At 40.4% G+C, this 22,350-nt stretch overlaps 2 protein-coding genes across 3 annotated transcripts; one reads left to right on the top strand and one right to left on the bottom strand.

The window, feature by feature from the left end:
* The first annotated feature begins 2,982 nt into the window (after positions 1-2,982).
* Positions 2,983-14,687, top strand: LOC142379911 (uncharacterized). Of its 2 annotated transcripts, none has more exons than XM_075465286.1 (8): positions 2,983-3,082; positions 7,676-7,736; positions 8,199-8,234; positions 9,529-9,561; positions 10,239-10,286; positions 10,424-10,492; positions 10,686-10,728; positions 11,914-14,687. In XM_075465286.1, exons 2-8 carry the CDS (start codon positions 7,685-7,687, stop codon positions 11,957-11,959), a joined length of 327 nt encoding a protein of 108 aa, XP_075321401.1. In that variant the 5' UTR covers positions 2,983-3,082; positions 7,676-7,684; the 3' UTR covers positions 11,960-14,687. The 2 variants fall into 2 exon arrangements, with proteins under 2 accessions (XP_075321401.1, XP_075321402.1); XM_075465287.1 differs by lacking the exon at positions 2,983-3,082 and adding an exon at positions 3,984-4,101.
* A 335-nt stretch (positions 14,688-15,022) lies between these two features.
* Positions 15,023-22,040, bottom strand: fxyd5 (FXYD domain containing ion transport regulator 5). The gene is made up of 10 exons (XM_075465285.1): positions 21,774-22,040; positions 20,371-20,416; positions 17,649-17,732; positions 17,383-17,517; positions 17,252-17,302; positions 16,547-16,621; positions 16,107-16,136; positions 15,944-16,018; positions 15,805-15,850; positions 15,023-15,370 (listed from the first exon to the last, which is right to left on the bottom strand). The coding sequence occupies exons 1-10, from the start codon at positions 21,828-21,830 to the stop codon at positions 15,334-15,336; spliced, it is 636 nt and encodes a 211-aa protein (XP_075321400.1). The 5' UTR covers positions 21,831-22,040; the 3' UTR covers positions 15,023-15,333.
* Positions 22,041-22,350: the final 310 nt, after the last annotated feature.

Genomic DNA, 22,350 nt, shown 5'->3' with positions numbered 1-22,350 from the left:
AAGCCCCAGTGCCAGGCACCCCGCGTCACCCTCAGATCTTTGTCCGTGCCCTGATTACTCAGAACTGTTGTCACAAACTTGCAATAGAATGGCATTTTCTCAATAAAATCTATTTTCAGCATAGGTACTGTGGTTTTTTTGCCACTCATGTACATTTTAACAAACTGTATTGTATGTCATACCCTGTGGCCATCTTGGCCGTCATGATTTGTTCCGTTTGGACAACTGAAGAGGGTACATCGCACTCTGTTGTGATGCACACAGACAGTACAGCTGACATGTTGATTTCACATTTATATTTCTTTATTTACATTTTAGTGTGAGAGGATTTTTTTTAAATCTCATTGAATGGAGCACAGGTGATTTTCATTGTTTGGACGCTGAAAAGCTATATGAAGCATAGAGAAGACACTCATTTAAACAATTGAACAGGACGTTTTACCATTTTAAAATCATTAGGTCATTTTGACAAAGATCTCTTCTTACAAAGGTTGGACTCCCTCTCAGCAGCATAACTCAACAAAATCTGATGTAGGGTTGTCCGATTTCTATAAATGAGGCAATAAACTCAATTATCAGATAAATCTTCTAGATTAACTGTATTCTGGAGCATTATAATGCTACATTTGCATTCACTACTCTTCCACAGAATTCATTTCCTTGATAAAGAACCCTATCTGGTAAACTGCAACATCATGTGTTCATAGATGTAGCCACACTTTGTCAATATCTAATGGTCTGAGATATCGGATTCATTTTAGAAGATTTGGTTGTGGATTAATATTAAAATATCTACACGAGCCCAAAGGGATACCAAAGGACATCACTGGCATTCAAACTAGGGAATACATGAAAGCTGAATGCCACAATAACACTAAAAGTCAATTTCCAGAAACTGTCACGTACAGCTTTAGTTTGTCCTGACTCAACACAGATGAAACACACACAATCAGATAACTTAAATATGTGAGAGATGAGCAAGGTTTACAGCCCAAACTGAAAACAGTGCATATGTGTCATGCAGATAAGCAAACCCATCATAACCACATTGTGGTAGGTTTTATCAGTTATGCGACTTGGGGGAACAATCAGACACCATCATTTTCAGAAGGTGAAAGAAAACATCTGTAACATTATCTAATAATAATTTCTTCACGATCTCTGCAGAAAAAGACGGCGAAAAGTGAGCGATTTTTTGATGCGTGGCAATTTCCCAACTATAACAAAAAAAACCCATTATCATATCTTAAAGTAAACCTGCAGTTTGGGAACGAAGTGCTCTGTTAGGAAAATATCTTACAATGAGATCTTTAAAATATGATGGAGCTCGGTCATTAAGAGCTTTATATGTAAGGAGAAGAAACTTAAATTCTATTCTGAATTTAACAGGGAGCCAATGAAGAGAAGCTAAAACTGGAGAAATATGATCTCTCCTGTTAGTTCTCATCAGAACTCTGGCTGCAGCATTTTGGATCAACTGAAGGCTTTTCAGAGAATATGTGGGACAGCCCAATAATAAAGAATTACAGTAGTCCAATCTTGAAGTAACAAATGCATGGACTAGTTTTTCTGCATCACTCTGAGACAAGATGTTCCTGATTTCAACAATATTACCAAGATGAAAGAAGGCAGTCCTAGTGGTTGGTGACCACAGAGGATACAGCTGAAACAAAAAGGGAGGTTACAGGTTTCATGGGTTCCCATGATTAACACTGCCAACCAAATACTAAAAATACAATTTAAATGCAATTTAAAAAGCTTCATGCATGGCATTGCAATTTCCCACACACTATCGGCTATGCTCCAGTCCCCCCGCAAACCCTGAACTGGATTAAGCGGGTATAGAAAAATGGAAAGACGGACTATCGGCTGGTTAATGTTGGTCAGCCGACCAAAATTCTGCCACCTGAATCAAATGTACATACAGTCTGGCAGATGTCCTCTATAGATGACGGCTGAAGCAAACTGTTTATTGCTACATCTGAAAGTTGCAGAGAACAACACAATTTTATCTGGAAGTTCTAACAGAGATGATGATCATCACACATTTTTCCACCAAGTTGTTGGCGATGACGTCCAGGTCAGAATTGGGATGTGCTGGTTTCAATTCAGCAAATCCATAGAAACGATCCCTAGCTGAGTGTTTTGAGCAGTTAAGGCCAACCACCACACTTAAAACTTAGTTGGACTTTAACTATGAACCAGACAAGCTGGAAATGCTCGAGGGGGAGGGAACTCTCTACTGCACTCTTTAATGCACAGCAGTTTAGAAGCATTATCCAAGGGGGCTTTTAAGAACCTTTCCCACCAAGGATAAGATATCCACAGATGTCTGGTGGACTGAGCTGGTGATCTCCATCAGGCTGACAGCAGGCTGGTTAGGGAAGTGCGGGGTAACGGGGAAGATGTAGTCACAGCCAGTCTGTGCACAGAATAAGGTGAGGACCGTGACGGGCTGTACAGAAGAGTCATGACTGGTCATTGGCACCGACAATGGTAAGTGAATTGTCTTCGGCTCTTCAGAGAGGATGATTAGGTGTGAAGCCATTCATTTAGAAGCTTCATTGACTTAGGGCAGAGCATAAGCAGCTTTTACTTCACGAGTAACATTTGCTGTAACATGAACATAAGCTTCCCTCCATTCCTGAGCTTTAAAAAGCCCGAAGAGGAGAAAACAAAATTGAGTTCTGTTTTTTTTTCTAAAATTTTATATAAAACACCTGAATATTGGAAATGCGCACATAGAGCAAACAATAACATGATTAAGAAACTAAAATGAGCAACCCTGACAGCAGCAGATGACTTTGATAGCAAACAGCACACTAAAGAGATTACTGTTGTCACTAAGCAAGTTTCACAGCATGCACAGGAAGTTTACTTGTAAAACAGATAAGAGCAGTGGTGTCAGATTTCATGTTCAGCAGCCAATGAGAAACGGTTTCTAGTTCTTGACTGAGTTCACCTGTAGTAATGTACACACACTCTGGCAGTTTCCATGAGAGAGAGAGAGGGAATCTTGGTTTGAGAGCAACAACATACCAACGGTGTACAGAACCAGCTCTGAACAACAGCTCATTCGAATGTAAGTTTACCTTTCAGACAATTTCTACATCAGCATTATTTAAGAATATTGCATGTTAAGCATCTTTGAGCAAGTTGTCATTTTATTATGTGGATTGTAAGCGCAAACAAAAGGGAGAAAAAAAACTTAAAATAACGTGGCGATGTTAAATGATCACATTTTAATGAAGGCAGATTGGTTGCGGGTGGAGTGGTGCAGGAGAAACCTCAAGAAACTAATCACTGACCGCAGTTCACTTCAATAGAGCACAGATTATGATTTTTTTTAATTTTTTTTTATGGCTCCTGGGGGGGTGAAACATTACCACAAGTCAATCACTACTAAACTGAAAAAAAGAGGGGGAGATGATCTAAACAGCAGAACAAGAAGAACAGCATGAGTGAAGAACGGACAAACACGCTGAGCACAGCTGGAGGGAGCAGAAGGAACAAACTTTTGTACCTCACATGACAGCTTGCACGGACGGAGAAACTACGGGAATTTTGTTTCCCCACAACTGATAAACCGTCGGTCATTTGCACGTCTTGGAAAACAGTTAACGACCAGGCCTACGGGGCAAACGACTCACTGCCAGGGTGAGGGACAGTTGGCAATGAAGTCCTGTTTGCACACCTGTGCGTAAAGGAGACGCACACGCACCTGTCAATTAGCACACTGATGTCATGATTTTTCGATTCGCCGCCGACTGAATACCCTGCCAACTTTAAGTTCGAACAAGTCATTTCGAAAGATACAGTTAATTTTTTTGGCATTTAGGGGAGTGCTTAACATACAGGTTTCAGGAAACAGTTTTGAAGGCTGCCCCGCACAGACAGGCTTAGGTATTTTCCGCGGCAGCAAAAACCCGCCTGAGAAGCTTCTGGCGAGGGGCATGTTCTGCGCTAAATGACGTGGCTGTAAAGTCCCCATTTAGGTGAGAATAAAGTTGTTTGCCCACTCAGCAGCTGCAGCAGAAGCGTTTTCCTGTTCAGGACTCTGCTCGGCGTCGGCCCGTCTGATCACCGGGCGTGCAGCAGGGGGTAAGTCCGCGCGAGATGCTGAGAAATTATGTCATTTAGAAAACTTGAATTCCTCAGCAGAATACACCTTTTGCTCTAGGCCCGTTAACCGAGCTATCACTACAGGCGTGGTGTAGCCATTCACAAGTCCCCCTTATGATTCAGGGTCGACTTTATTTCATCAGCTCCAAAACGCAAAAGTTTGGTGCTTTAAAGAGAACTCGGCTTAGTACACCACAGCACCTCCACTTCCTGTGTGAGTGCTGTGGAATTGACATGCCATTCAATGTGCTGATGTGGGCCTTTTAAAGACTGAGGATTGGCAGGTATTTGGGCGCAAACAAAACTGCTGTTTATCAAGGGGCTTGCCCAGAGGTTGGCAAAGGTGAAGCTGTGGTATGCTTTCCCTTTTTATTATGAACCGTGCGTTTTCGCTGTTTTGTGGAAATATCTGGTGGCTGTGGTTTCTTTTTCTTCTTCTTTTTTTAGAGAAATGATTTTGACATCTGCAGTGTGACTGGCTCAGGGCCGGTGACAGTGTTGTTAGCATAACAAAGAACAGCAGCTTTGTCTCCATCTGATTAAAAAGTAAACCGTGCCTGTGTCCTGTATGTCTACAATCTGTTTGTTGAGCAGTGGAGGATTAACATACCAGCGTTTAGGTGAAACAGTATAATCACATCTGTGTGTGTCTGTGTTCACCGACTTTGAATTTTATTACACATATTTAGAGGGAGAAGGCGGACACAGGATATGTTTCGAAAAGACGTCAGTGTCATTGTCAGACACGCACTCATATCCTCTTAGTTGTTTCGCTGTTGACTGCACTGGCCTGATGCTTTTATCTCTTCCGTGGTTCCTTAGTTGTACTTGCTGTCTATCAGTGTTGAGCTGCTCACTGGTACGCACAGCACTGAGGTGAGTTCTTATTACTTTTTCAGTTTTTGATATTGGTTTCCTTGTCACATTGTTTGCAGTCCATTGGGATGGCACAGTCTTATTTGGGGGGAGAAGTTTTGCATTAACTGAAGCTAAATAGCAGCTGTAGAGCTGGCAGGTTTGAGTCAACATTTTTATATATTATTTTTTTTACATTAAGCCAGAAGCATCCACACTTAAAATTGGATTGTAATCAATAACAAATGAACTGGTTGCTTATTTGCTTCCTCACTGCTTTCTTTTCCATTCTGTGTTTACTCTGTTTAGAGCAAGTTGATTTTAGCTTTGACACATGTTCAGAGCAATCATTCTCTCATCCTTCTGCCCCCCCTCCATATTGTTTTTGTGTGAACATTCTCAGCCACAGGAATTCTGATATCTTTAGTTGCTTGTGATTGTTATCACTGATGTCAGTGGTGCACAGTGTTTGAGCAGAGTGTTGTTATCTGTGCAAGCAGATAAAAAAGAGATGGTTTATAGCCTCTGCAATGACACAGTACGCCTCTCTGTGTACTTTGTTAAAGAGTGGATTGGATGTACTGGAAGGAGTGGACAACTTCGGTTCAAAATTAACCCCGACAAACTGGATTTAGGTTTGCCAACATTGCCAGGCAGGTGTTGTTGTGTGTGTTAATCCTGCCAGTGGAAAACAGCCTTGCTGTCCTGGGGAAGTAGAAGAGAAACAACACTCGCCACCCCGCCTCCACCCCCCGAGCTAAAGCACTGTATATTCCTGTCTTACAGCAGAGCTCTCTAGTTTCATGATTTGTTGATTTCTTCATTTACTGTTTATGATCTTCTTACCACGAGGCAGCTGGCATGTCTGCTTTATAAGCATGCCGCTGGTTATTATACGTTGCAAATTGGGTTTTGGTACGAAAGAGCAAATTCAAATGTACAAGAATATATTACCCAATTTGAAAAATAATGCAGGCGTCAGGAGCCATTTGGATACAGAGGCAGTGGACTGAGTTGATAAATATTTGCAAATTGGATCGGCTTATTATTTCACCCAAAGCGACTCTGAAAAGCAAATTGGATACAGAAGGGGCTTTTATTTGCAGCTTCTTAGGTTGGATGTGTTTGGAGATTTACTTCAGCTACTCAAGAGGCCAGAACAGCCCACACACTACAATCCCTCTCCAATCAGCCTCTGATGTGTGATTAACATCTTTCACCTACTATTATCAACTGGCATAGATCTTGATGCCATTTTAGCATGATGATAATTTCATAGCCTGGTTTGTACCTGTGTCTGTGCAGCCCTACACGGTGGACATTTGTGTTTGCATGATAGATGTAGACTTCAGATACTGTAATAGTATTCTGAATGTCAAACTTAACTCCAAGAAGGAAGTTGTTTATCAATAATTTCTAGTTGCCTCTCCATCTTTCTTCTTCTCCTCAAATTCGGTATCTGGAATCTACTCGCCATGGTTAAGAGCTGAATCCATTTCCTTAAATTGTAGTAATGAGAGGGAAGCTGTAAGTCAGTCCCTTCTCTGTAGGGGGTATAAAATGGGTGTCTTGGGGATTGCTGTTGTCCCTCAGAGCCCAATATGATAAGCTTGACCTTCACAATGCAGGTCACTTCAGTTGTTTCCTCATAGTCATTAACAGCGGAGGAAACGGGACTCGGTGTTCATGGCTAACAATGAAAAGAAGCCTGGAAGTGTAACATGTGGAACAAAGGTCAATGAAAGAGTTCTCGCTTTGTTCTGTATCAAACACGGCGTGAGTGACTATTGGTTCCTGGTTCCAAGCCAGTTTCAACGGCTAAATCTGAACAAGGAAGCTTCATCCGGGACCTCAACTGGAAGAGAGGTCATTCCCATGATTTCCTATTTTAAAAATATCAAGGTCCATATTGTGTTGGGGACAGCTGGTGCTTTGTTTGGCGTGCTAAGAACATCTGTGTTTCACATCTATGTGCTGGTAATGGGGAAGGGAGGTAGGGTTTGTTTCAGGCCCTGTGCCATGAGGAAGTCGTTTTATTTTTCCTTAAGTATAACGATGCACTATCGCACACATACAGGGAAAAAAACAGCTACTGTGTTTCTGGGTCTTTGACTAGATAAAAAACTGACAGGTAAGTTTAAGCTTAAATAGGATTGAGCTCATTGTTTCCTTTTCAAATCGCAAAGCGCGACTTCTTACTTATCAGGACACGGTGAATAACAAAAAGATATTTGTTTTGCCAGTGAGAATCTTCCTGGAACATTTTCTTCCTTAACTGGTACATCACCCAGGCTCGTCACAGGGAGGGGAAAATGTTTAGTTGACAGTTGTTGCTAGCTGAGTGTGACAGAATCTCTTGAACCGTTTTTCTGCTTAGCATTATGGAAACTGTGCCACTTTGACCCGCTTAATACCTCCATCTCAGATTACAATCTACATTTGCTTGCATTTTCTTAAACTACTTATGACAGTGCAAGGACTTGTTTGCTCAGAATTTGTGGTTTTCCACTCAAGAGCAAAGTGTGATCCTGAAGCTCCAAGTGCCAGCCCAGTCCCAGTAACAGAGATTCTTCTTTCCATCACAGCCAGTTTCCAAACCAAAACCTCAAGATTTTACTCACATCAATGACTAAATATATTAATAGTAGATATTTATAACTTGCGTTTTTTTTAACTTTCGTGTGCACCCCCCCAACAGCATTTGAAGATGATGCGATTGCTGTTCCTGTGTCTGCTGCTACTGCTTCCAGCTTCAGCCGGTATGTTCTCATTTCTTCCACTTTCAGATAAACATCTAATCAGGGTCTACGCGTCCCTGCACCAAGCTGTTTTCATCAACTACTTACATATGTGCACAGTTTCCCAGCCACCCACAAAAAAAGAATTCGAAAGACAGAAGTAAAAAAAAAAAAATAATAATAACAGAACACCTGTTCTGCCATTCAGCATAAGAATAGCATTAAAGAGAAAAACACGAACAGTGAAATTGGCAAAGTGTGGCAATACTTTCTCGGTATAGGAGTAGGGACATAACAGCAGATAAGACTTCTTAGAATGTATTAAACACAAGAACATGACTAGATTATATCCATATGTGAATGCTACACGTACACGGTCTTTTCAGATTTGTCCATGTCAACATTTTTGAGAGCTGTATCTTCCGTCCCTTTCAGTTGCTATCATGAATGTATTATGATTCTGTCCTTGTTGTTTTTTTGCAGCTGTGGTTGAAGAGATTGAAGGATCATCTGATGATGGTACGTAATCCATATATTTGTGTAAATTTAAGAAGAACAGCAGCTCTAAATGCAACATTTCACTCACTTGTGCACAAAATGTTTTTTAGGATTTCAAAAAGTGACTAGTAACTGGTTCTTGCCTCACATCAATTTAGAGATTACAACGGCTGACATACAAATTTCTTTCAACTCAAACAGCAGCTGAGATCACGCCCATATGAAACAAAAACAAAGGATACTTTGGAGTTTGCTTTTGAAAGAATTATGTATGCTTATACCATTGTGTAACAATGGTTACACACGAGTGCAATTATTGGAGCAAACTGTGATCATTTAGTCTAATTTTAGGAATGGTTTCCATTCACTCGTTTGAAAAAAACGGTTAAATTTCCGGGGCATTTCCCTCAGCTTGTGCCACCTTCTTTATGATTTGATAGCATTGGAGGGGAGAATTAGCACCACCAGAAATGTGTCTACAGTCATTTAACTTCTTGCATTTAACCAGCCACTTTTCCATAAAGAAAGCCTCTGCACATAAATATGAGAGTATAAACGGTGTGGATGCAGTTGAAAAGTCAAACGCCAACGCAACCGCTATGGGCACATTTAGATGGTTTAAAACCTAATCGTAAAGGAGAGGCTAGTAACTTGGGGACAGTTTGTTGGATTGGCAGCAAAAACGTTGCAGTTGAATATGCATAACATTAAGATGATCTTAAAAAAACGAATGAAGAAAAAAAAAAACACTGTTATGCATACAACCACCCCCAAGTTTGGAAAGCGAACCAGTTATTTGTTTGTGTTGTTAAACTCTAAGGTCATGATCACTTTGCTGCTGTACTTATCAGTTCCAATATTTTAGCTATGTTTTTGCTTTGGATAAGCACAGTGGAGTTTCAAAATGAATTTGAGTGATCCAGCTTCATAGCACAGCCTGCTGGGTAAAAATAGAATATCATTCCCTTTGGTTTCTCATCCTCGTCCATCTCAAGGTTTCGTTGTGCTTTAACAAAGTGCACAACAGGAGCTCCATAATTCTGTGGGAGGGCTCTCACATACAGCTCTCTCATTTTTAAACGGTTGTTCTTCCTCATTTAGAGTTCTGTTACTCACAGTTTCGGTCATTTGATTAGAGGTGTGGTTTCTCTAAAGTTTTGCTATTGCCCCCAGTTCCAATTTTTCATCCATTTTAGGATTTGAGTGCAATATTGATTCCTTTCTTATAGTTTTCACATGTTTTCATATTTGATTTTTTTTTGTTTTTTGTTGCGCTTTTAGACCTTTTAGCATCTGTTTTCTCCTTATTTCACAGATCCCGATGATGAAGATTTAAGCCGCAAATTTGGTGAGTTTATTACCTCCTTACAACAGACTTGACTCTTTGATTGTGTCGTTTCTGTTGTTTCATAAGCCCAAGTACTGTAATGGCAACTGCCTAATGGACAGTATGTGAAGGTTGTGACCCATAATTTCTGTCAATAAGTCAGCATTGTGTGTAGGGTGTTCCAGTCCAGTGAGATGTGCCGAGGGCTGTGGCCCCCGTTGGCTTATACCTCCCCCTTACCATTAAGTCCTGAATGGAATCAATTAGCTCTCTGGAGGGGCCCTGTGGATTCTGCTGAAAGGCCAATGAACATGTTGACATCTCTGCCATCCAGTGCGTCATTTAATCAACACTGGCACCCTCATTCTCGCTCCACGCCTCTCTGTCACTCCTCATCTTCGCTTTGATGGACATTTGATAGAATTACAGATCTGTTCAGAGCAGGGATGCGGCCTGCCTGCTGTTCGAGAAGCAGCCTTTCTGCAAACGGCTACAGTTCTTACAAAAGACTGAGTTCTTTCTCTCTCTCTCTGTTTGTGGACCTGAGTGCATTACGCTTTATAATTTAGAGATGCAAGTCCAAATTATTACACATCATGTAAGGAAATGGTGTGAGACTTGCAAGAAAAAAGGAAGGGCTGCATGTGCAAGTGTTGGAGAGGGTTGCTAAACCGCCCTCTTGTTCTTTTTGTTTTCAGATGTTGGCTCAAATGCAGGTAAAGCTAAAGGCGAGAACGTGGACTCAGGTGAGATCAGTTTAATCCTATATTATAGCGCAGTTGTCATTATTCCTGTTTTTCTAATGCGCCAAATCAAGGAACCTGTTCATTTTAACTTGTAATATGCTAAACTACACCGGACTTTTTCACGTTTTGCCTTTTAGATCAGATTACGCTGATCGTTATCATCGTGGCTGTCATGGTGTTGACTCTTTCAGTCGCAGCAATAGTTGGTAAGTGTTCTGTGTTTTGTTGATGTTGTGAAATATACATTCCCAGAGTTGAAAAATGTACCACCTTTCAGTGCTTGCCAGGAATCGGTGGGACCCTGTGTGCCCTTGTAATGCTGTTAACACCTAAGCAAACATAAACTTTTCTCTTGTAGAGCCATGACCTTCTTTTTTAAAAAATTTTTTCTTCTTGCAGCTGTAATGTTGGTAAGACGGCAAATGAACAATCGGCAGCAAGGGTAAGTCAAGTAGTTATGATGGTTACTCCTGTCAGTGTGGTGTTTTTGTTTTTGTTTTGTCTAGGCACTTAACTTGTGCACTCAACTAGAGGAGCACACGTGTTGTCCTTCTCAGTGTCTCGTAAACAAGATTCAGTTTCACTTTTCACGACGCCAGCTTCCTTGTAACAGAACCAGTTGGTTGGGTAACAGCCTCTCCGCTGCCTTTCCATTCTGCACTACTTCACCCAAATAATGAACTTAAAAATCAGAGAAAAACAGTCACGAGTTTAAAAACGCAACAAGTATCCACCCATTTGAGCCCGTCTGGACTTGTACAACAATTAGCATTACAACTTGAGTCCTCCACAGCTACCAGGGAACTCTCCCCACCTATTAAATAAACAATGGCTCTAAGGCAGTGCCTTTGGGTCTGTTTGACCGAATAGGACAGGACCCAACGTGTTCTAAACCTTACCTCATAAACTGAGTCATGACCACACAACTGTACTTGGGTCATGTTTACTTGGTTGTGTAATTTCTGAACTCTTAACAATCAGCCAACAGCAGTCCGACAGAACAGCCTAAACCAGTTATACAGAGTGACACTCTGGATTTGGCCTCCCTTCTTCACTTAACTGCGATTTGCTGTTGGAAGGATTTTTGCAAACTACGTAGTTTCTTTTTCTCCGGAGGTGCAATGAAATTATATGACTTTGGTCACAGGGGCCATGGAGTTCACCAAAGATCTTTAGGCGGTAGAATAGCGATTACAGAGCAGACACCCTAGTCAATCTACAAGGGTTAAATTCCTGCGCAGGATTACTGGCTGCCTCGCGGGGCTGCAGTCAGCTCCAGCAGTGTTTGGTGCTGAGTGATCGCTCTGTTGAAAAGAGGCTTAATCACACGGCAACCTCTAGCTTGTTGGATCAACAGTTCCCTGCCAGGTTTATAAGTCCCACCTGGGGTTGAGCTGTGTTTTCAGGTGATGCAGTCACAGTGCACCTGTCAAGACTGCAGCATGAAGCAGACAATTCAGCTTCCTGAATTGTGCCACACGGGGATGTTTCTTGGATTGTTTTTTTTTTTTTTTTTTTTTTTCCCAACAACTGAGAAAGAACCTAAAAATATCTGACATAGTTTTGCTTTTTCCCCCATTTTCCCCCACCCCCTCTTCTGTTGCCTGTCCTCTCTTTTTCTCCTCAGGATTTACTCAGTGCCTACAGAACAGGACCAGAAAGGGGCCATCTAGTTCCTGGCAGAGCAGCAGCCACATACCACAAAGCTGAGAGAGGATGAATGCATCAGGCTATGTTATCTCCTACTCTGTGTCTCAGGACAGTTAAACTTCTTTGCACAAAAGCCTGCTTTCCACCGCTCAGTTCTTCCTTGCTTACTCCGGCACAGTCTCATATACAAGTGTAACATATGCAGTATGTGTTTTTTTTTTTCGCCGTTGTACACTTTTGTCTTTGTTCCAGCCATTTGTACACCATATACACACATTTTAGCCTGGGACATTTGGATCACACTCAAACCTTCTAATTGGATTCTATTTGAGGAATCCAAATCAAAGACTGAGTATATGGCTTGAAGCTGCTTTTGTTAAAATGGATAATTTAGCACAGCCAGAGCCCCCACCCACCACCCCTCTTCTTTTTAACGGCCTCGAAAAAGGAAATTATTTCCACCAACTATGCAGTGAAACCGTATTTGCGTTTGATTTTGGTGCACGGGGAACAGACCTGTCTGTGAAATGGTTGTTGAGTGAGACAAATCATGCTAATCCACACTAAGCCAGCTCAGTGCTCACTTTATTCTTCTATTCACTTGTGTGACATCTTCTATTCCTGGCCCATTAGGGATGACGGGAGGCAGTGCAATCGGAAAGGGTGGGGTGAGGGGAGGGTTACCTGTTCCCCCATATTTGCAGCCTCTGTAAAATAGAAATGAGTGGAAATGGCCACTGAATACACCTTCATCCAATGATGCATATTAACCGACCACCGTGAGTGATGCTGCTTTCGTCTCCCCCTCTTTCATTTTGAAAGGCTCTCGTTTTAGTTTAGCAAATTGTAAATGGCTCTCCGACTGCTCTAGAGTTAGATTAATGCTTCCCACACCAGCAGCTGGAAGTTTGGTGTGAAGGAGAAGAGAGCAGAAGGGAAAAGTTGAATAAAGTAGCATGATTGGGGGAAATGCCAACTATGTTCTTAAATCATATGGTGCTCCATGTATCTTCTTGCATGACGAAGGCATTCTATCAACCAAAATCAAAAGCCTTTACTGTTGTTGTTGACAAAGATCTAAAGGGATATGTATACTATGACGGCTTTTGACAGCATGGAATATGTCAAAAGCAACATCATCATTTGCTGATGTACTAGATGTTGCAACTTAGCAAACTGGGACAAAGCTTGGCTGCAATCCAGCCATCTATATATCTAGCTGCACAATGACTACTGGCCCGTGTTAAGTGCCATCTTAAATTGCGCTTTCCAATTAATACCAGAGAAATTATCACATCACTGTTTGTGCATTTGTTTTGCTGTTCTCATCTGAGCACTGCACCTGCAGCATCTTTGTTAGATTTTTAGCCTTGCTCTTTAAGCCTTCAATAAGTATCAGCATTTCAAGGAGATGACGGTTTGATTTAAAAATTGCAATATAAAACATTTCACTTTTGTTTATAATCTGCACTCCTTGTTTTAAAAAAAAAAAAAGTCACATTCTCTCAATATTTTGTCGGACCACCTGTTCGCTTTGATTAGGGCGCTCATTCGCTGAGTTGGACCGCATTTTTATCCATCAAAGATTCTCAGTCGTGTTAAGCCTTGCCCTCATCTATCATCCATGTGTGAAAATGATGTGGCATGCTTCTTGAACCACTCTTAAAAAATTTAAGCCTGATGAATCCTGGCATTGTCCTCTTGGAATATACCTGTGCCATCTGGGAAGGGGAAGAAGCGAGGCGGGGGGGGGGGCATTTATTGGCAAGACCTGGTCACTCAGTATTCAGGTAGTTGGAACACCCCTTTTTGGGTATGTGCTGGGTTCATGAAATTGCTCCACCTAGTAATTGACTAACTAAAGCAACTGCATTTGCTTTGTTAAATCCAGGTGTGATCAGATAGGTTTTTTTTTGTGTGAGTGGTAATGACTGTAGCAGTCTGCTCTCTAAATGCATTTTTCAGTTTGTGGAAAGCAAACAGAAATGTGCAGACATCCAAAGAAAGGATTTGGTCTGCCCCACTGTATTTGTGACCAAATGCTATTCTCATACTTGCTCTTGTTAAGCCCCTCTGTTGCGACACTACTCATGTCCTGTAAATGCAACACATGTAGCTGTTGAGCTTTTTTTTTGTTGATGTTCTTTTGCAGAGGAATATGGAAATCTGAGTCTTGTTTTCTCTATTAGTGCTCAAAACATCATCTGCAAATATTCCTCTTTTTTTTTTTTTTTTACTTTTACTTTTTTTATATATTATATATTTTAAGTATTTACTGGGTATTTACATCAGCTTTATTTCTGAGTATAAAAGTATTTGGCTAAATAGTTTTACGACTTACCCCGTTAAGTTTAAAGTTGATGTTTTGTTGTGGCCGGGAGTCTTATTAGCCAAAAAATGTTCTTTATATTTGAGGAAGAAAAAAAACAAAAAAAAACCCATTTGGACTTCATGTTAAATACTTATGTTCATATATGCACTTTTCTATCCAGATTTATGTATTTTTATGCCAAGGACATTGACTGGGGTTATTTGAATAAAGTATGTAATTGATGTCTTGATATCTCGCAAAGAAAAAAATTTGAGTGTTTGACTATCATGAATTGGCTCCGTTTGCACAGCTGCAGTCGCCTCGATTTTGTTCTGACAGCAATTAGACCGGGAAAACTGCTGTACATTGTGTAGCTATGATGAGTTCTGGATTGTGTTTATTTTGACATTAAATGTATAATAAAATGTGCTTTGTGTCTCTTTCTGTTTGCATAATTCGGAGGCCATATGGATGCAAAGATAATGTGCAATGGATGCTGTTTAATCGGGGGCATTGCTCACTTACAAGCCTTGAGCCACCAAGAGGCTTAGACATTTACTAAACTTACGGTTTTGTTGCGATTGATATTGAAAAGAGTGCAATAAGTGAGCCACTCATTTGTTAGATCCTGAAAAAGCAATGAAAAGTGCCGGTGGAGATGGGGCAAATATGAGATGCTGTGGGGTTATTCCTGGTAACCTTTAATGATAATCATTTGTAAGATGCTACCAACGACAAGAAACAAAGGACAATAGAATGAGCACTTTCTCATGGATGATGATGTGATTCAGGTATGGACCACCTTGTTATTTATTCAAGATAACTGACATTTTAGTGCAATTTTGCGATCTGTGAAAAAAAAAAAAAAAAAAAACCCAAAACAAAGATCAACTGTTTTTTTTTTTTTTTTTCCCACTTGTCAGTATGCATCATGTTTGCTCTGTTGATTCATTCACTGTTCCTCCATGACAGTTGCCAAGCAGCATGCAAGAGCTCAGTCCACATGCAAACACATGCTGCCAGGTGTTGAGTGTTCTTATTCTGATGGGGTACTGGTTGGTAACTTGCAGCTTTTTGCATCTGTCACTACATGTCTCCACATCCTTGGACAACTCGATATGACCTAGAAGAAAGGAGAAAAAAAAAAAAAATAATAAATGAAGGAAAATTAAAACTGCTGCTAAAATAAGGAACAATTTTTGGAAAAAGCATTAGCCTAACATAAATATGAGGGGAAACAAATTATGTGATTTGCAGTTGGTGTGTTCCAGCTTTGCCCAACAAATAGCTTAATTAGAAAGCTTTTGATCCATAAATTATCACAGAGATCCCAGTCTGCATTCTGTTGAGCTGCTATATCTCTGAAGTGAGTGATCATTTGCCATCCATCATCCAGTAGCGATATGAATTACCCAAATCCCTCAAATGCAGTTTCCCAGCTGCATGGAAGAAGCATAGCTACCTGTCATACCTGTCATTGAATTATTTAAACACGAGCACAAATACAAAATCAGCAAAAGCTAGTTTTAAATCAAGGCTATACGTCTGAGTACTGACTTTGTAGACCTCTTGTGACACCTGGGCAGCCGAGAAAACTTGCCGCCTGCAGTCAAAGAAGCAAAAGAGTGAAAAGGCTGGTTATACGTCAGAACAGAAAATAAAACACTAAACCGCTTTCAGCTTTTAATATACTTACAGCTAATAACCATTATCCCCAAGATGAAGAGCACTGCGGCAATGATGAGTCCGGCATATCGTAGAGACTTGTAATCTGGACATACGAAACAAAAACCATCAATCACAAACTACTAGTAAACACGTACATAACACACACACACACACACAGAGGTGCTTCTTACCATAGGTGAAAGCCTTGTCCCACTTTGGATCTATTCAATGTAAAGGGAAGGAGAAAATGTTTGACTTTAGTCTGACTGTTGAGAGGAAATATCTACAGGAACAAAAAAAGAGAATCATCGGGTAGCAACTGAACTGAAATGGTACAACAGATCCACTGGCTCTGCTGACATGCTATTGATGGCATATGAACACCCTATCTATGATAAACTGGCAAAGCATGACGACACAAATATCTTATACTCTTTTGCATGGGGCACATTCGAGCATTAATCTGGTGGCAACAGAGGAAGTGAGGTGCTCTGTTCTACTATTCCGCCGAGGGTTTTGTTTGGAAGACAGGGAATTGTGATACTGTCACTGAGCCATGAGATAGCAAGAAAACAGCTATGCCTGTGGCATTTAATGTCACTATAGAGCAAGAAAAAAAATTTTCAGTTACCCCAGACAGCAGGTCCAATGGTGTTGCGTTTGGGGGCATTTGTTACAGATGGGGTGGATGTCGTGGTGGATGTCACTGTGGATGGTAAAAAAAGAAAATAGTAAGTAGTAACTAGTGACTCTTTAAAACACCTGATATGTCCTTTTTTCCCCTTTCTATTCAATATTTATGAATTCAAATATCTATAATACACAAGCTTACAATTCAAATGCATGATTTCATTTATTGTACCATATTTTTTTCCCAGGAATTATTAGCGCTTTATCCTTCCCATGTCCATACATCATTACTTCTCATAAAACTCCAGATGCCATCTGAAATTTGACTTTATTTCAAATTGAATTTCTGAATATTTCAGTGAAATGACTCTCAGAGGAAATTTAGGCTGGCACTTTTTTAAAGCATATCAGCACAATTTCTGTCTTCATTACTCTGGTTCTTTAGTCTTTCTACCAGAGCTGTAAAATGTAGCAGTAAAAACTCCTTTACGTATATCTCAGCAAAGACAGGGACTTCAGCCTTTTCTAATCACTTCATAATTAGGTTTCTGCTTTTGTGATGGGGAAGAGAGGAGTGAGGGTTTTCCAGTTGGTGTGAGGGCATGTTAAATCCAGTGGAGGGTTAATGATTTATCAACTAGTCAAACTCAATGGCTCCACCAACTGGGTGTTTAAGCACATGAGGGGGGAGAGTGAAGATTGTTACCTGGAACTGAAGGGGGCTTCGTTTGGGACTTTGTTGTGTTCTGAGTGACAGCTACAGGGGGAATAAAAATCACATCAAGTTAGACTGAACTTTTGGGTGCTGTTAATAGTGCTAATGATCCGATACACTACCCTGTGTCTTTGTTTCTGTGTCAGTGGTTTTGACTGAGTTGCTCGTGACGGTGTCTGGCTTTGTGGTTTGTTCAGTTAGGGGGCTTTCCGGGGAGGAGTCAGCATCTCTGGTGACTCTGAGTTCCACTCTTTCTTCTGTTACACACAAAGACCAAGTGCACAAGATAAAAATGACAGAATTTTTATACCATTACATTTAAATATACACAGATGGATAGATAGACCAATATACAGGCGTATAGGTTTTAGTTTTACAAGTACTTTACCAATGACTTTGGTAGGAATGTCTGCCATTATGGTGCTCAAAGACACGTTTTGATCTGCCGGTGTGGGAGTCTGAGCCCAAGAGACTGCAGGAAAACAAGACACATTTTTAATCACACCAAAAAAGAAAAAAAACACAAGTCAGAAGAAACAGTCCACTTTGCAGGAAGAACAAAGCACCATGCTGTTTATGCCAGTGACTTTTTATAACAATGCTGTCATGTATTCCTGACAGAGGGCAGACTTCAGAATGTGTCTGGCCTTGCAGGGGGAGAGAGGCCCGCAGATGCACAGAGTATGTCACAGTAGTGGTCCTGTAAGCCGGGCTGTGAGGCAACCTCGGGATACAACAGAGCTGGATTGTTGAGTGAGACTACAGGACAAAAGGACCATTGTCTGTTTACTCACTCAGCACCTTCCAATTAGTGCTGAAGCTCCACAAAACCTCTACTTTGTTAAACTAATGCTGTGATTCCAGCTACTTTAATGAACACATAGGAGAGGACTTGTTTAAGGGTGTAAAGATTTATTGCTCACTTGAATATTTGCGAGTTTTGATGTTTCAGATGTATTTAGTGTTTGTCTTGATTTCGATGAGCATAGAGCTGTTGTGGCTATAATGTGGCTGAAAATTTAGCATGCAACAGTCTGCAGTCGGAGTCACATATTGGCTGCCAGCTGCACGCAAAATTAGAATTTTTTTTCTCTAAACTTCATAGGGTTTATTAACATTATTTAACAGTATCTTAGTTGTAGATTTTTTTTTTTCAGAAATGACCATAACTTATAATCGTGTCTTTCTACATAACTCAACTAGTAAAGGATCTGAATTCTTGGTCCACCACTGTCATCAAATTAAAAGGAAGTGATGCACTATAATTGTTCATGAAATCCTACGCTGCCTTTTTGAGCAACACATTGTGACATTAGAAAGAAGAAGTTAGAAATCTTCCTCTTTTAAATAAGAGAAGAAGAGATACAAAAAAGACACACAATACAACACTCCTACTACAGCATATGAACGGCAGCCAATGGTAGCTCCCGTTACATCTCATGTGTTCGCCCGCTTTCGGGTCATGTGTAATAACTCTTAACTCTTAATAAAACGTTTATATTCCAAGTTATTACCACTGTTTTAAAAAGATTTTCAGAATGCTCAAATACTCCACTGCCTGAAACTTGAATGCAATGCACTTTCTGTCTATTTAGGGGCAAAAAAAATAAAACTGAATATAAACACATTTCAAAAGCATTTCATATCACTGTTCAGTCTCACTCCAGAACATTTTATTAGTTTCATTTGTCTGCAGCAAAAAAAGTATGGTTGTGTCACCCTGTCAGAATTTGTAAATGGTGAATATAGTTTATGTGAAGGTACGTGTGTCGGGTTGCATGCTGGAACAGGAGCATGATCTTATAAACACACCTTCCACTCTTACACACAAAGACCAAGTGCAAAAGATAAAACCGTCAGAATTTTTATACCATTACATTTGAATATACACAGATGGATAGATAGACTAATATACAGGCATATAGGTTTTAGTTTTACAAGTATTTTACCAATGACTTTAGTAGGAATGTCTGCCATAATGGTGCTCAAAGACAGGAGCATGATCTTAAACACACCTCCCCTGTTATTACAATGTAACAACAGAGATATGAATAGTTTTTGTATTGTTTGGCTAAAAAACAGCCAAATTGACTGGAGAAAGGAAGCGATGGAGAAAGGAAAACGAGCGAGGAGGTGATCGATCTTATTGGGAAAATTGAATTGCCGCTGAATGGAAGATCTGCTAACTAACAAGCAGGTGTTGTGTTGAAATTTGACCTCCCGCAACATCCAACTTCCTAAATACATTCAAATATATTTAGCAGTGTGTTTGTTTTAAAGTGTCACATACAATGGGTTTTAAAAGTTGCCATGCCGACAACAGAAAGCTTTTCATTTTGAAACACATTTTAAATAGAAATGTGGTTTTTTTTTATGCTTAGGTGGACAGGACAGACATGTTCAGCATTTAAATATTGGCAGTAGAAATGGACTTAGACATTCATTTAGAGGCTATGGTATGAGTTTAGGAGCACTGTCCTGAAGTCAGGATTTTTGGGTCTGTGCTTAAGATACCCTCAGAGCAAGCAGGAAAACATGCTTTATCTAAACCTAACATATACAATTTACAATGTCCAAATCGTGACATCAGCTTCATATTCTCTATTTTTAGAGATTTTTTATTTTTCTTAATAAAGCATCACTTATGTGACATGCCGGCAAACCTGAGCCATATATATTTTTTACATCGACATCAAAGTTGGAAAATAAAATAAATTAAAAAATGTTGGGTCAGATGAGTATCATTGTAAGGTCTTCCTACCTACTTATATGAAGTTGCTGCATTTTTCAAAGATGGACCAGAGTAGTAGCTATTACACTGCGCTGCGTATCCTGGCAGGCGGAGAGCTGCCATCTTTGGATTATTTCAGTAACTTGGGGCAAAAGAAAATCTTCTTTTTTTGTTCGTTTGATTGCTTTTTTATGGCGGATTAAGCTTGAACACTTTTTAAAATGTCACATAATGGTTGATTACCACAAAGCTACATTGTAGCACCACATCTTGACCTGTTCATTTCGATGCTCAGCGCAGGTTTTCGCATATTCATTTCAAAATCAGTTCATGTACGACTGAACAAATTCCGTACCAGAAGGGATTTTTCAACACTCACCTTTTAACAAGACAAACAGGAAACATATCAGGGAGGCTGTATGAATCTGAAATAAAGAAAATATATAAGTAAAGGAGGAGTGACAGCTGTTTAGTGTAAAGTGGGTTTATCGGGTATTGTAAACTGTATTTGCAAAACAGCACAATCAGTTGTAAGACTGAGATTAACTTTAGAAGCAGTAATCCAAGGCCTGTAAAACAGCACAGATAACTGGATGAATGATGATCATATACATGTTTACACTTTCGTGCACTTGTTATAAAGGAGTGGAGACTGCACAAAAAATCCCCAAAACAGAAGCACACAGAAAATCGCTGTTGATTTACTCAGTGTCTTTTCAGTTATGGTAATGATCATAGCACTGTTTGGCCAGAGTCTGAATACAATGTAAACAAGCACTACATGGTTCATTAAAAGACCTGCCGTGATGATTCAGGCAATGACTCTGGAACACTCTGTACAGTGTACATCCTCTAGACAGGAAGATGCACTCATTGAGGTTAGCACCACATGGCCACTTCTCCTTCTTGCTTTAGCACAAGGCATCATCACCCACACTCCTCACACAGCATGACAGAAAAGAGATTTTTTCTTTGAGACACAAACAATGAGAAACTTTTTATTTGCCAAAAATGAGTGATCGAGGCCACATATTGTGCGCGCACTCCTCCCACATGTATCTGTGCTGAACTTTGTAGTTCTGTGGATCTAACTTCATCATATTTTCAGAGCTGTCACCAATTAAAAATTGGCAATGGAAGATGTGTCAAAAATATTTTTAACATAATGGAGATCCTGGGATGGTGAGCATTCTCCAGATCAGTGGGAAAACAGGCTTCTTCCTCCCCCTCAACATATTGCCTGTAGCTTCAAACAAAATCGCTCTAAAAAAACAAACAAAAAAAACTGTCTAGTTTTGCGTGATTTCAAAAGTAATACAGAGAAAAACAACTGTCAGGCAGGTGCAACAGAGGCTGGTAGCGTAACAGATGGAAGTCTAGGCCAGAGACCAGTTTTGAATCCACCCCCAGCAGAAAATAAATCTCAATCTTTGACCTATCCTGGTGGCAGCTCATCCCCTCGGCTGAGAGCGGTGTGACAGGTGAGCGTCTGTGGACGTCATGAGCTTTGACAGCTCAGATTAGCAGGTCGTGCCAATCTTCATTTCACTCCAGAGCATATGTCAAGATGAGGCCTGTTTCCCTTGGGCTGTACAGGCGTCCTACCCTTTCCCTAGCCTAACCCGCCTGTCTGTTTGTCACATCTTTCATTCTCATTCACTCTCCGTCTGTCTGTGCATCCGTTTGTCTGTCACCCTCCATCAATCTCTTTCCAGTCGGCCTCACACAAAGCAGCCCTAAGCCTTCTGATATTTAGTCTCTCATTTAAACTATTATGCTTACCTTAGCATCCATCCTGTAAGGTGTTGGTGTCCAAAGATGTATCCAAAGCCTCATCATCCACAACGCTTTCCTCTGTGTCACTTATGTAAGGCTAGCCTACCACACCCAGGTGCTCACCACTGCTACTTCCTCATCCAGTTAACTGACGTCTGTTTCAGTTTTACATTTTCTCTCTCTCTCACCCACTCTTTCTCATGGTGTTGCCCTCCTCTGCGTGCTCGCTAGAATCTAGCTTTTCAGTTTTACTAAGATCTCTTCCTGTGGTACAGTTGTCTCTCAGCACAGTGGCTTCTCTTTCCACTCTGTACGCCCTGTCTTATTGACCATAGTTCTCCATGTTTGTAGAAGCTTTTCTGTGCACTGTTCCATCTGTCATCGGCATCCATGTCTCTGACTCACAAAGAAATATCAACCTTGTAAAAAAGAGAATGTTGGTGTGTTTGCTTTTAAAAGAAGATGAAATGTTCTGGAAAAGGTTTAGATTATATGGCTTTCTTCTACAGGAGCAGATGATTATTACAACCTTTCCTTGTACATACTAATATCAAGAATGTCACAGCACTGTATGAGAATCACT

The sequence above is a fragment of the Odontesthes bonariensis genome, chromosome 5 (assembly GCF_027942865.1).
Source record: "Odontesthes bonariensis isolate fOdoBon6 chromosome 5, fOdoBon6.hap1, whole genome shotgun sequence".
NCBI classification, from domain to species: Eukaryota; Metazoa; Chordata; class Actinopteri; order Atheriniformes; family Atherinopsidae; genus Odontesthes; species Odontesthes bonariensis.
The sequence above is the reverse complement of the archived record's forward strand: the minus strand, read 5'-3'. Positions and strand labels throughout refer to the sequence as shown.